This window comes from Acipenser ruthenus, chromosome 9 (assembly GCF_902713425.1).
Source record: "Acipenser ruthenus chromosome 9, fAciRut3.2 maternal haplotype, whole genome shotgun sequence".
In the NCBI taxonomy this organism is placed as follows: Eukaryota; Metazoa; Chordata; class Actinopteri; order Acipenseriformes; family Acipenseridae; genus Acipenser; species Acipenser ruthenus.
Genome location: NC_081197.1, coordinates 10,538,150 through 10,553,241, shown reverse-complemented (window position 1 = coordinate 10,553,241; position 15,092 = coordinate 10,538,150). Strand labels below are relative to the sequence as shown.

General features: G+C 38.1%; 1 protein-coding gene across 2 annotated transcripts; it reads right to left on the bottom strand.

The window, feature by feature from the left end:
- Window positions 1-4,354: 4,354 nt before the first annotated feature.
- LOC117973064 (protein CWC15 homolog) lies at window positions 4,355-14,341 on the bottom strand. Of its 2 annotated transcripts, none has more exons than XM_034924046.2 (7): window positions 14,237-14,341; window positions 13,522-13,661; window positions 12,712-12,824; window positions 11,695-11,792; window positions 9,554-9,664; window positions 5,282-5,424; window positions 4,355-4,854 (listed from the first exon to the last, which is right to left on the bottom strand). In XM_034924046.2, exons 2-7 carry the CDS (start codon window positions 13,650-13,652, stop codon window positions 4,725-4,727), a joined length of 726 nt encoding a protein of 241 aa, XP_034779937.1. In that variant the 5' UTR covers window positions 13,653-13,661; window positions 14,237-14,341; the 3' UTR covers window positions 4,355-4,724. The 2 variants fall into 2 exon arrangements, with proteins under 2 accessions (XP_034779937.1, XP_058887082.1); XM_059031099.1 differs by lacking the exon at window positions 14,237-14,341 and adding an exon at window positions 14,068-14,180.
- Between the last annotated feature and the right edge of the window lie 751 nt (window positions 14,342-15,092).

Below are 15,092 nucleotides of genomic sequence, written 5' to 3'. Positions count from 1 at the left end.
GGACAGGAGCGCATTGCAATGGGCCTATTAATACAGCAGGCCCTCACATGCCTGAATGATTCTATTAGGAAATTCCTGAATCGAGGCCCGTAGCTCTGAAAGTGTTCCACCTATGCCTGGCATGAATACCACCAGTGTGTTTCACAGTCCACACCAGGCCTCTCTCCCCCCCTGCACCTGTTTGCAAAGAAACAGGAATGAACATGTGTCAGCAGAGCAATGCAGATGTCGGGGATTCCACTGAAATGAACCCGGTGCCCAAGATGAATGTGAAAACGAAACGGACAACAAGCTCCACAATGCCACCATCTATTACTTATGTATCTACTTATTTACTTTGGTCTATTTTTTTTTCTTAGGCAGAAGCTTTGTATCCAGATGTGAATCAACCCAGTAGATGCTCTTTCATCTTCCCAATTTGAATAGGCTTTTTCCTATGCAATGTGCACATCCTTAAGCTTAGTTTCGCTCACTCCAAGTAACTCCTTCTGCAACATGGTTAAACATGAAGAACTGTGATCCCTGAGTTACTGAATCAGCCAATGAAAAACAAATCTGGTGGGTTGGATCTATCAGATGATTTATTGTAGGTGTCAGCAAGTTATCCTGCAGGCTTGAAGCATGTAGTATAGTTGCCAGTCTATTGGTTACCATTCCCCGGGCTGCAGCGATACGGCACATTCTGAGGGTCAGGGCTGGACTGGAAAGCGAAGAATGGAAGGTGCTGTGACTATAAAAGGCTGAGGAATAGCATGACACCAGATCTGAAACACCCAGAGGTATTTTCTCCCTCATACCAGCTACTTCAGCTTCCAGATGAATAAAATGTCTCTGCTCATAGTTTCCAGGGTACGTTTCGGCTGCATTCTGCACAAGTGACACCTTACCCCCCTGGCAGGTTGCTTGAACTGGCTGGCTAGAGTGAAACGGGGATTAGTACATAGCAGACAAGTGCAGGATTATATACGCATGTTTACTGTATTATAGTTATTTGAAGCTACGCCTGGCTCCAAATTGAACCACATTTGGTATTTCTAATGCAGTAAACATAATTACAGAACAGAGATCTGATGCTGTTTATTGAGGTATCCATTTTTAAAAAATCCCATTTGATTGTTGCTTCAAGATCTGTTCTGCAATTACAACATTGGACCACCTGGTGGCACTGTGTGCTGAAATACGATCCCTATTAAATATGCTTTGGGCCACCAGTGAAACGGTGCTTTAGTAATGGGTACAGAATATAAGAAACTAGGTTTGCAGGTTTCAGTTCCACTGCCGCTTATTAAAAAAAGAAAAAAAAAAGTACAATGTTACACCTACATATCTCTTCCACTGGAATTGCCTACCTCTGATACTGCACTGTACTAATCCTTTAAACCAACTCTTACTAATGCTGACCACCATCTGTGTATTTATGTCTGTCTGGTTCTTGGTTGACACAGTCAAAACTGTTTGGAGATTAAGAACACAAATACAAGATTTAAGGACTGCATGTGAAACCATACATTTCTTATTGTGTTTGACCAACTGATTCAACACCCCCTGCCACTCAGTCCCAGACCTCTCTCAAGCAGCCTGTCCGTTGTATTGTATAATGTCCATTGGCGCTAGGTGACCACCACCTAATTTCCCAGGACTCGAGAGTTGAAAGGCATGAAGAGCCAGTGCATCAGCCAGCTGCACCACCAAGCCCATTTTCTGTTTTATTTTAAGGTCAGCATTCCCACAAATGTTTTTACCAATTTATTTTGTCGGTCTGTTTTCTATTTTCTGTGTGCTCAATTGAACAAAAAACTCCTTTAGCATTGACTGAAGCCTTTCACAGCTGTCAACACAAAGAAGAACAGTACATCATCTTCTCAACTTGAAACCTATAGAGGTCACCACAATGCAAAGCCAAAGCTATGAGGGTCACACTTGTGTTTACCTAAGAAAACTACTTAGATAATTTGACTTTTTCCATTTGTGATCAGTAAAGATATGCATGAAAAACACTATTGATGTTAAATTCCATTGAAGAGCTTTCACATGTACCTCCTTTGTTGTATTTGGTTATTCATCAGATTGCCATTGCACACCAACATGTGATCAACTGATATTCCCAATAAAATGCAAGGTTCCTTGAGTATTGTCATCTGGGTGATTAGGGCTTTTCTCGCAACATTCCCTAACGGGTGAAACACGTTTATTCAATAAAACTAGAAATAATGAATTAAGATGTGCAGCTCTTGAGTTGTCTCTGCTATGCGTTTTGGCATGGTAAACCACAGAGAACTACATAATAGAAGCATGTACATACCTATCAATACTATACCAATTAGCACTCTCCTGCTACTGGTAATGGAAGATGTAAAACTTAGATCATGTTATCTCAGTACTGGCATTAACCAGTCCAGGCATGCCATTCCTGCTAATTCCCCTGAACTGCAGGTGCTGTTTGAGCTCACCCACGTACAAAGAAAAAATCTGAATAACAACAATCAGATGGCACAACAAATGCATGTTCAGAACATACTCTTAGGACTGTATCAACCACCCAGCTCTCTATTTCATCTATTACAGTATGTGCACATTCTTCTATAACTATCCCAAGAAGAAAACAATAAAACAGAAAATCATATTGCTGTCACACAGTTTTTTTTAATATCCAAAATGCATCATGTTGCGAAGTGCAGTACCACAGTGCTTTCAATTGCATTCTAACATTATAAAATACAGTCCTAGTTATTTATTTTGTTTCGAGTTTTAATTTTCATCCAAGTGTCGGTAGTTAAAATGATCTTTTTATTTACAACAGTATTTATTTAACCCATACAGTACTGTACACTAATTCTAAAAAGCATGCAGTTGGAAAAACATGGAAAATTACACTTTTATGTTGTAAATTGACAGTTAGCCTTATTATAAAGGAGTTTTGGAGAAACAACGTGGCCTTTTTTTTTTTTATTGCAGACTCAAATAAGTTCCAACACGCAAATATTTCAACACCTCCAAATTAGATTTCTGTGAAGGAAGTCATACATTCCAATGAAAGTCATTCTAAGGTAACACTAATACAACCTTGGCTAATTCACTAGTACACCTTACAAACAAGTACTTTTTAAATGTTTTTGTAGTTATGACAATGCTCAGATTTAATTACTATCAGACAAGTAATTTAATGTAGGTTTAAGGAAAAAAAAGAATGTGTTGCTTGGGGTGCAAATGATGTTCACGGAACAGCAGTTACATCATTGCCATCTGGTATTCAGATAACTGACCTCCACACTGAAATGTTTCTTCGGTACCACAGGGACAGAAATACTCACATAGGAACTGTTTTCAGCTAAATCATTTTCTCGCTTCCAAATCAAATCTGTTCTTTCAACAAATAACAAACAGACATGCATCTCACACGCACACTGCTGTACAGGATAACCAGGATACATTCATCGCATGCGGCAAAAATGTCTTTCAATCAATGTCCATGTATTCATATCAAATATAAATAGATGCCCCCGGTCAACGGTGCTTGAAATGAAGTAGCTTGATATCGACGAGGCCCATACCTAATTGCACAGCATTGTCTTCAGAGATCTGCTGAAAATTACAAATTGGGAGTGTCATTTCCAAAATCTTGCAACCTCTGCTGAAATCAGCAAATGGTGCGCTTTTTTTACAAGTTTTCCTAGGCAGGCTTTATCATCACCTGCTCGCCATATGTCTCCGTGTTTTAAGCAATGTTCAGCAAACAGTGGTTGCTGACAGGTTCGTTGCATTCCAAGAAAACAGTGGAAATCTGATCAGTCGGGGGAGGCAGCCATGGAAAGCAGCTTGAAGCATGTGGTTACACATTTTAAAAGAGTAATGAACCAAGTGAGCCAAAAATATAAAACATTACATATGCTTCTGTACATTGGTTACATTTAAACTCAAAACATGTAAACAATGTATATTTTTACTAAGCACATGTCACACACTAAGAATTCTGTCAAATGTTATAGGTAATTAACACTGCAAGTCTTGAAGATATCTTGGTATTTTTTAATCACGAAAACTGGACATTTGTAACTTCATTTTTCTAACGGATTAGGTAACCAGCGGTGTTACTACAGACACAAGAGCAGGATTGTAGCATCCACACGATTACATGAATCTCCACAACTAGTTATACGGAGAAGCACAGACAACACGGGCACGTGAGGAACAGGATCAATTAGTCTTACCCAATTCAAAGTGATCAGTAAACAAAATGCAGAAAAATAATACTGAACCAGAAATAAAAGTTGTGATGTTAATGAGGCAGGATTTTGTTATCCTTACCGCTATAAGCAATACATAATTTGCATACCACAAATAAAGACAGGTGACATTTTTATACTTGTATATAAAAAAAGTTTATTATTTGTTTATGACTTGTATTATATGTGGCTCAAAACTGAATCTATGGACACAAAACTTCAAATAAATGAAATATCTAGTTGTAGAGCTGCTTTTAAAAGTTAACAGACTATTTGATAAAAAAAAGTCGTTTCTAAAAATCATTTGCAAAAAAAAAAAAACTTGAAGAAATGTACTGTGCATCCATTTCAATACGAGTCAGTGTGAATAAAGTAAGAATCCCTTCTAAAGACCAATGAGAATGACTGTTAGATAAACCAAAACGCAAAACTCCACCGCAGAAGCGGTAAGAAAAAGGTTTGTTTTTTCAGCAAATGTCCGCGAGAGAAACAACCCATTGGCTATTTGATGTACTTTTCCATGAACTTCTTGTGAAATTCAGATCGCAGGGTGTCATTCACAAATCTTTTCTCCCTCTTCGCCTCATCAATGCCCTTGGCGCAGTTCTTAAATACAACATCGTCATCCCACCTAAAATAAATAATGATTACGTTATTTGACCTTCTTGTTTCCATACGAAAAACTTAATGTTTGTATTGATTAATTATATTTCATTACTGAAATAAATGGGAAAAGAAATTGAGGGACTTGTTACTTTTGTATTGATATTCAGCAATTTGTTGAGTACTATTCTACACATTTAACAGAATACATAGAACCAGTTCAGTTTCACTTATTCATGAGCAGCTACAAAACCACAGTGTCACTTTATCAACAAAAGGTGAAACAGTGGTCTTGGAGAGGCCATTCGGTTTGCTTCTGTCCGAAACTTTCCCCCTGCATTTTAACACTATTGCCATGACTCCTGCACTGTTGACAGTAACAATATTACAGTAGAATAACAGTGGACAAATGCTGCAGCTTGGTATGCTGCTCATTCTGGATGTAGGTGCTCTACCTTCTTTTGACACTGAAGGCTGTCTGTGCCGGCACCAGCTGTTGCTGTGCTGGTTGCTGCTGCCCTGCCAGGTTGAGCAGAGGGTTTCCACTCAGAATGTTCTCCATGCGGATCCGCTCCTCCTCTGCCTTCTGCTCACGCTCCTGTAGAGACACAGAACACAGCTGCTGTTAACTGGATTCGACACAGCCACACTGATCCCTGTTCCAGAATTCTTATGCTGAACTGACTTATCCTTGTCGCAGGGCTATAAAAGCACATATTAAAATTATGGGATGCATCTGAACCAATAGAATTACAGAACATTTTTTGTAGTAGATTTATATAATATGGAAATCAATGAAGCAATTACTAAAGTGTCTAGAGAGTGCAAGGCAAGTTTTACTTAGGGCATGTTCATAAGTAACAGCAATAGACACTCCAGGTCTTTTATTGCCATTACTGCCCTTTAAAAACTCCATCAAAGAAAAGGGATATTCCCCCAGAGGACAGGAACTAATTGGGAAGACTTCATGAAGTCAGACCCTTTTTTTGTTCTTCTACAAAGAGTAAAAACAAATTCCTCCTGTAATTAACAAGTTGAAAATAGGGTTCCTTGTAAATCTGCTAACATTTCCGAAAACAAATAAAAAATAAATTGGCTGCAAATCCCAGATCCGGAAATGCCTTCTCTAAAAATGGGAGTTTACAAGATCTTTGCCGTACAATAAACTTGAGTGTGCCGACATTAACAGTTGAATTCCAGACACTCTGGAGTTTACTATAAACACTGATAATTCTGAGTGCTTTTCTAACTCCACTGTGTCATGTCGCAGCTCACTACAGTATATCTTCACTGTCGTGGAAACTTCATGCAAGGGTGTGCAGAAATGCAGGGGTTTTCATTATACATTGCATTCCTTAAAAGGACACTAGCAAATTGGAATGCTGTGAATAGCAGAAAGTACGAGCACACCAGAAAAACAGACAACACATTTTATAGGCTATTGCTGATTATTGTTATATTAAAATGCAGACACGTGTATTATTCTACATTGAGATCACAGGTTGTAAATTAAAGACAGAAAGGAAAAACACTTCTTGGTGGCAGGAAAAAATATGACCATATTTTGTACGCTCTATAAAAACAGATTTCACTATCAAGAAAAAATACATATGTGCATGATATGCTTTTAAGACTTTAAATAACAAAAGACAGATTAAAAGAAAAACATTGTATTCAAGTATTCGTAATGTTGTCTAGCAGTACAAGACTACACAAATTACCCTACACAAATTATTTTTAAGATTCTGCTCTCGCAGCACTTTACCAACAAGATAAAAATACTTTTACAGTTTATATGGCCACAAGGGAGCTGACCCATCCTGACCACAAGGTGCAATTAGAGGCGAAGCCACAGAAACCAGAAGGAAGGCTGCTCCAGGAATCCAGGGAAAGTTATCCCAGGCTACTTCACATGGGAAGCTTCTCATTCCACGTCTCGCTTGAAATCCTTCCAGTCCTTTTCCCACAAACTAGTTTTTTTTGCTCTGGGGGAACATGCTGGACTTATAATCACAACTCATCCATGGAAATCAATGAAAAAAAAGAACATAATCTAGTTTTCACTAAGCATATCCCTGCCAAAAGAGTGCATCAAAACATCCTAACAACATACCCTTTTTGCCCCTCTTGACCAAGGTTTTGTGCGGGGTGGGTGTTTTCTAAGTCTGCAGGGTGCAAGTACTACATTGGAATATCAAGAATCACCAAGCTCAATACCCTACATTACAAACGTCTGATTCTCACAGTACAGCTAGATCCAAGTATTTATTCAATTCCAAATGCTTTAAAACTAAATAAAGAGCCAACTTTTGAGACGCATTGCCCTCATCTCTAATATAATGCAAAGCACCACAGTTCAGAATGACACTGAGATCAGTAAGACCAAATATATTTTATTTAAAAAAAGCAGCAATTTAATGGTTAATTTTTTTGCTGGCCACTGCCCTGACAGAAAACATCACAGGGGTGATCTAATACTCTGCAGTCTCATTTCAATGAACAGAAAACTGCGAAACTTCAAGACAGGAAACCAAAACAAAACTGCCCACTAAGACACATGCTACAACATTAATTACAAATGTCCATAAAGACCAAGAGAAAACATTTTAGTCAGTCTACTATGACCCCATCTGGTATGATTGGATATGCTGGGCTCTGTACAAAATACAGTATGGTATGTATTTGCAGTAATCTGGTATAAATTTAGAAAGAAATGTAAAAGGCTTGGTTAAAAATAACATCATGCAGCATATGTCATCAAGAATGGGACCAGTATAACTTCTTAGCTTAATGGTGAGAAAACAAATGAAACCCTTAAACTCACAACTTTGGTCAAGCAAATATAACATATCTGCATCTACTGTACAGGTTCAAATCTTACGATCCATACATTTAAATACATCTGTCATCTAGATGCAACAATATACAGTCTATAACCCTGAGCTAGCACAATAAAATACATTATAAGTAGCAAAATGGGTTAAGCGCTGCAATTACTCCACAGCTAAGTTCTTGCTTTGACTGAAGCACAAGACCAGTGCTGCTGTGTGATGAATGATCTGCAACTGATCTCACTGAAACATTAAAAAAAGCCTGTAGTGTAAACACAAGCCAGTTTCCCCTATAAACAGAAGCCATTAATGAACGAGAGTAGGACCTGGAGCTGAAAACCCTTGCATTGTGACCTAGCAAATGCAAGTGATTAAGATGTGTTTGTCCGTGTGCACAGCGCAGTATGACTTCTGAAATGAGGCTACACAAATATAAGCACGCAATGATGGAATGAAGGATGCACAGTATTCTCTTTCCAGTAAAGTACAGTAAATCCTCTCAACATGGGGTACATAAGATTATGCAACAAAGGATCCATTTGGTACGGAGCAATTATTCAAATTTTAAACTACTGGGAACAGCAACATCAACAAGTGATCAACCGTATTTGTTATCAAGATGAAAAAACAAGATGCCAAAACCACTTATAACTGAAAACACTAGTAGAGATCAACTGAAATTAGGGGCTGCAAGTTTCGCTTCTATTTGCCTACCATAGACACATTTAACAAACTGCAGGCTAGATCATCCAAAGTGTCTTTATAGAAGAAAGCACAATCTTGCGAGGAGCTATTTTGCATTAGGTTTCAATGATTGCAAACAGGTAAGGGGACTGTAAACAAAACTATGAAAATGTATTTTGAAGCTTCTTTAGTTTTCCCCCCTCCCACCACCATTAAAATCCATTGAGTACGACTGAGTACTTGATCCACCCCTTTCTGCCATCTGGTGGTGGAAAACAGTACAACACATAGGCATTCAAGTAATGCTGATAACCTTAATCTTTAAAAGCATCATGTGAAGTTTGGAAGTTTTGAACTAATAAAAGAAAAAAAAAATGTTGGGTCTGCCACGCCTGGTAGTTTGTGTATCGACTTAATTTAAATGTGAGCTGTATTTACAGAAAAAAAAATAAACTATGAATGAACCAGGTGAAGCAGCAAAACAAGTGAAAGGGATGTCCCCTCAACCAAAAACAATTTGATAGTAATTTGAGGATGGCTGTGCTTACTACGCGGTGCCAAAATTAGTAAAATAAGCACCTGGATTCAAAGAGACATTGTAGCCAAGCGCAGGGAGTCAGTGATTTACAGTAAATAAAATGCTTCTGTGAGAAGGTCAGTTTATTTTTATTAAGCATTGTAGTTTCATTTACTGTGCCTGTATTGGTGACCTGAAATTAGTTTTGTTTGTCTGATTACTTGCTGCTTTCTAATCGGTACATTGATTGAATTCAAGTATAATGGCATTTTTCAGTCATATGTAACATTTATCAATCAACAGGCTATAATAAAATCTCAAAACAGATTTGATATTTTGTATTCATTAATTTAAATGAATTTTAAATTATCGCCCAGGATTTACACTATTATGTTTTACTGATACACTTTCAGAAAGGAACTTGATAGTCCCAAGAAACGTTTTAAACATATACAGTACACCGAGCCAAGTAACCAGAACTTGTTGACTCTCCATAGCCACTTCAATTCTTTACTCCCCTGTGCGCTGTGTGAATGCAAACAGGATCCTTTTTCTCAACCAAAAGTTAAATATAACGAACTCTGACAAGTGACATTCCTGGTGGCTGTAATCCTATTTCAGGAAGGTATGTGAATATTTCAAGCTCTATAACAAAGTGTTACAATCTGTAGTTATTGAGGTGCTCTGTGATTTACCTTGCGCTCGTGCTCTTCGGCGCGCTCCTTCTTGATCTTGTCGAGTTCAGCCAGCAGGGCGGCTGTGTCGTCATCACTGTCCTCATCAGAGTTTTCATCCTCTTCATCATCCTGTTAATGCCAACACAAGATCAGGTCATACAGTAAAGAAGGGATGGGGAATGGAGGGTAAACATGGCTTATGCCAAGAGTAGGATCTTGAACCCATGTCATGACAGAAAAACAGGCAAAAATCTACAAAAATGTCAAAACCGAAACAAATTGAGTGTGTCAAAAGACATGAATTAGTATTAAAAGAGAAATACAATATTACTACTGGGGAACTTAATGAATATACAGTCGCCACCACTTACATCGTACATGGTTATTTCGGGCAGCTGTTTATATCGGACAAATAGCGTTTGCTATTCCCATTGATTTCAATAATAAAGGCATCGTTCATACAGTGTTAAGCACGCTGTATATTTCGGCCAAACTCAGCTGGATCTCGTTATGTGCCATTCACATAGATTTAAATAACAAACACACTGCTTATACTGTAGCAATCGCTCTTATTAATCCACAAATCAGCTGTTTTCACCTCTTACCTTGTCATTCACAGATTTCAATAAAAAAGGCAGCACTTTACTGTAGCTAAAAATGCTTGACAGATCGATCAATCAGCTGTTTGCAACTTGTTACTGAGCGTTTATCCCTGTACTATACCTTGGCTATTTAATCCCTGTATGCAGTGTTAACAGCAAGCAAGCATGGCTGGAAAGAGAAAAGCGATGAGCATCAGCACAAAAATTCAGTGTAAATAAAATGTCTCTGTTTGATGCTGTGCGCTTGCTAAAGCATGCTTGGAACTCTGTCAGTCAGCAAACAATGCAACGTTGCTTCAAAAAGCTGGGGACAATGTGGGAATGGACCTGATTATTGACTGGGGAAGGGGATGGGAGTACTCTGTAAATAATGTGTGCTTGTAAACTGTGTTATTCTTGTTCAGATCTGTTCTCTATGAGTTTTGGTGCTTGTGTGACTTAGAGCTGAAAGACTGCCTGTGAGTGAGTGCGTCACTGAGGGGGGTGGGAGAGATTGAGTTTGCAAGAGAGTGGAGGAATGAGAGCCATTATTCACTAAAAGCTAAAAAAATAATTAATACAGCGGTTTCCTACTGCTTTGAACCGCAACTGTTGTCTGTCTCATTATATCCTGGAAACCTCACAGCTCAGCGCTACAATATGTAAATAAATCCTGTTCGCCTGCGGGGAGTATCAACTTCAACCTCCGCCTCGATCTCCTGCCCGTCACTCAGCAGCGAATGCATGCAACCACACGGCAGACGGCTGCTCTGTCACAAGCATTAATACCCTGTATCTTTCTAAACAAGGGATTTAGAGGAGCTCCCTAATACAATCTTAATCTCAAAACAATAATAATATAGCACAGTAATTGTTACAGCTGTATATAATGACATATAAAACAGGACTCATTTATCCGCCTTTTGACATATGCGCCCTTACTCTGGTCCTATTACAGTTGGATATGCGACGGATTGCTATACTTTATTACATTCATAGGTTTTAATGTCTTTTTTTATTAGTGTCTTAATAAAGATTTTTAACCACATACACGCTTGTTTGTTTTGATTACTGTATTGGTGACTGGGGGACATTTTGAATATCAGGTTATTCTGTGTGAGTTTATACCGTCCATCGTTTACTGCGGGTGAATCAAGTTAACAGAAACGCGCCCGTTCTAACCGGTGGCGACTATGTAAAAAAATATATATGCATGCAGGATAGACAAATGCATGGTTATGCACAGCTGACCAAAAAGACTACTTGTTCCTTCTACAGAATGGTAGCAAAAGTTTCACAGAAGATTCACATTAAATCGAGAAATGTTAATTTATGCTAAGTTCTCCATTATCCTCACAAACCAAGGGCAATATTTTTTTTGCACATTAAGGTTATGTAAGGTAATGGTGAAAGAAAAGAGGTGTGTGAAGGCATGTCATGTAGTCACTGTTGACAGATTTCTACCCAATTGCAGTAATCAAATAAGACAAAGCTGATAAATGACAGCTGGATAATTCTATCCAGTTTCTCTAGTAAAAAGTTGAAGGTGTAAGTAGTAGCAGAACCAATAAGACATACATCTGTGAGGGGATCGTCTGCATCAAGGTTGGCTGCTGGAATCTGGTCTAACCGGGGCCTCTTGGAAGAGGAGGAGGAGGAGGAGGAGGTTGTATGCTCTGAAACAAAACAAATCACTCATTGATGAGGACAGAAAACTTTCACAAAGTAACACTTTGGAAATGAAGAGATACAGATGAACCCGCTTTATATCATGATTGCCGTGCAGGCATAACTTGTGATATAAAGCGGGTCATGATATAAACTGAGTTTCAGGTTTGCCTATGACAGCACATTGCGAGTGCGAGAAAAACAAACTAACAGTGAATTAAAGAGCAGTGTTTTAATATTGTACATTTAGTCGTTCTTTACATTTAAACACATGCATATAGTTTCCCACAGGACAAATAAGTTTTGTATCATTAACTGGAACGAAACAATTTGTGTCATCTAAAAAGGCATGAACTGTCGACTGATGAGAGCTGTCAATTAGGCGTTGCACTTGATTTTGTGTGCTTGATTTGTGTGACTGATTAAAATTTGGTGAAATTGGCGTTTTGTAACTGAACCATATCCCGTTAAGACCACCCACACAGCATTTCACAGGCTGCACAAAATATCAGTTTATCAACCGAGATGATTATTGGTTGTTATTTGTGTTGAAAATTAATTATATCCTGTGGTTACGGTTACTTAGTAAAGCCTGGACATGCAGCATTTGTCAGGCTGCACAAAATATGACAATAAGCGGGTTTGCGAGATGATATTGAGAGAGGTAATTTCTCAAAGAACCTATGGTGTATGGCGAGTGGTATTATATTAAGCGACGGGATATAAAACGGGTTCATATGCATTTAGGATTTAGGCTAGTAGGCACATGAACCAAGGCAATATCACAAGACTTCTCTTATTTATTACTTGCTATAAAAATATAAAGTTATATACTAGACCCATCCACCGTGCTCAATGCACCGACTGTGAACAGTGATCATTTACGCCTGCATTGCTACGATTATGGCTGAAGCAGCTTGAAGTTACCCCTGGCTGGTCTGTCTCTGGTCTTCTCTCTCACAGCAATTCGCTCTCTCTCCTCCAGCTCACGGCGGAAGTCACGAGTGCGGATCTCCTCTGGGGCATCCTGAGTGGGCTGTCTATGGGAATAACGTTGAGAAACACACACAGATGTGTGTGTGTGTGATCATTATTCAGTGATTACCACCTTACTCCTCCTGACTAGTGGTGAAAATCAATAGCACAGCCTGTTCTTCGTAATGGTCAAACATGTCAACATTGAGAATTTTCAAGCTTAAAAGTAAAACCTGGAATGGCTAAAGCTACTATTACAAGACATATTTCCATCCCTGTAGTAGGACTGTGCTGCTTTAGATTACATTTCTAGAGTGATGTGAATGTGTGTATTACAATAAGGCAGCCCTTAATGTATAAATTAACTCACTGTTTAAATGGCTGACACGTATTCTGTAATGTATGAATATACTGCTTTGCTGGAATGTTCCAAGCTTATATATACTGGTGAATTACCAAATACATGCCATCTCATTAATCATGAAGATGAGCTTAATTCTTAGAAATTCGGCAAGAAAAAAGAAGTATCATAAAGGCAACACAATTTAGAAATGTTTGTTATAGCATTGTCATTTGTGTCTTCTTGTGTTTATTGGAAATATTTATCAAGCAAAACCCCACAGTTTTACAATAGAATTACACAATAACCACTTTCTGTAAAACAGAAACATTTTTTAAACGTTATGAAACACCTTTTAACCTAGAATCCTGCGACTGATCTTTCCGATTTACTCGAGTATGATGTCCTGTAATCAGACCCACCTGTATTTGATTTTTGTGTGTGATGGAAGATCTCTGCTGGAATACTGTTTAGACAGTGCACTTAAATCTCCCTCTCCTTTCCCTCTCCCTCCCCTTGCAGGCTCAAATGTGGGTCTGGCGGCGGTTGTCATCTTTATTTACTAGAAAACAGAGGGAGTGGGTTAAGCACGACAAATGTAAAGCTGTCGGTACATTTTAAACACTTATGTGATGGTTTATAACGATAACAATGAAGGCTACAGATTGTCGACTACTGGGTAGGTAACTAATAGTTTAACTTGAAGAACTTCGTGTTGTTGTATATTATATAATTCTGAAGTCCACAGTTTTCATGACACGTACGCCTAAGGTGAATTTAAGTTAGAACAACAAAAGCAACAACACGCGATGGTTTGTTTGTGCCAAATAATCCCTTTACATGGTAATAACTTAAATACATGTATGTTGCAGCATTATTTAAAATATATACTAGTGTGTCCAAAATGTATATTGTAATAAAACGAAAAGCGTTACGATTATTTTTGTAAATAAGAATTGTGGATTTACGTTCAATAAAGCCGACATATTCACAGGAAATGAAAGCAAAACGAAACCATCAATTTCCACTGTGCCTATCATAAAATACAGAAAGCTGTCATAAATGTTACAAGTATTTCGATTAAAGGAATGATGTATATTTTGACGTAAATCGTAATAACAACTTGTTTCCACTTACTCTCTCCCGGCACCACGAACCATACGCTATCCCAACTGGCAATGCGCGCAACATCTACGGCGTGCCACACAGGTCAAGATTCTTCAGTGTTTTTTTGATGGTTGACTTTGTGTTAATTTAGTTCGGGAAAATGCTACTTTGAAGCAAAATTCGGGGGTATATGGGGCAGACCTTTCTGTCTGTTAAGGTCACAATTGCATGCGTTCAATATATCTAGAAAACAGTGGCATTTTGTGCTTTCTGCTCCTTAGGTGTTTGCTGATATTAGAAATTAGGCCGTTCATCACTAAGACGTGTTTATTCATGACTAGATTCAGTTGTTTTGTGTTTCTGCCATGGTCTGTAAGTTTGGATTTGTAGTTTTCCTCTGAAAGGTTACATTGTGAGCCACTCATCAACACTTGCAGAGCTGCAAGCTGATTTCTTCTTGTCCAAAACTATTGCAGCATTAATATCCAACCCCACCCCCAGCTTGGCTGTTACATGGCAGTCATATTTCTAGTATGTTTAGATAAGTCAGGGGGGTGTATTCAGGAAGTTGGACACACACACACACACACACACACACACACACATATATATATATATATATATATATATATATATATATATATATATATATATATATATATATATATATACACACACACATACACATATATATATATATATATATATATATACACACACATATACACACACACACACACACACACACACACATATACAGTACTGTGCAAAAGTTTTAGGCAGGTGTGAAAAAATGCTGTAAAGTAAGAATGCTTTCAAAAATAGACATGTTAATAGTTTATATTTCTCAATTAACAAAATGCAAAGTGAGTGAACAGAAGAAAAA

Coding starts and splice junctions, on each gene's coding strand:
- LOC117973064 (XM_034924046.2), bottom strand. CDS start 13,652: ATGACAACCGCCGCCAGACCCACATTTGAGCCTGCAAGGGGAGGGAGA. Junction 9,665..11,694: donor CAGACGATCCCCTCACAGAT/GTATGTCTTATT, acceptor TGGCATTAACAG/GATGATGAAGAGGATGAAAA. Junction 5,425..9,553: donor CCGAAGAGCACGAGCGCAAG/GTAAATCACAGA, acceptor GTGTCTCTACAG/GAGCGTGAGCAGAAGGCAGA.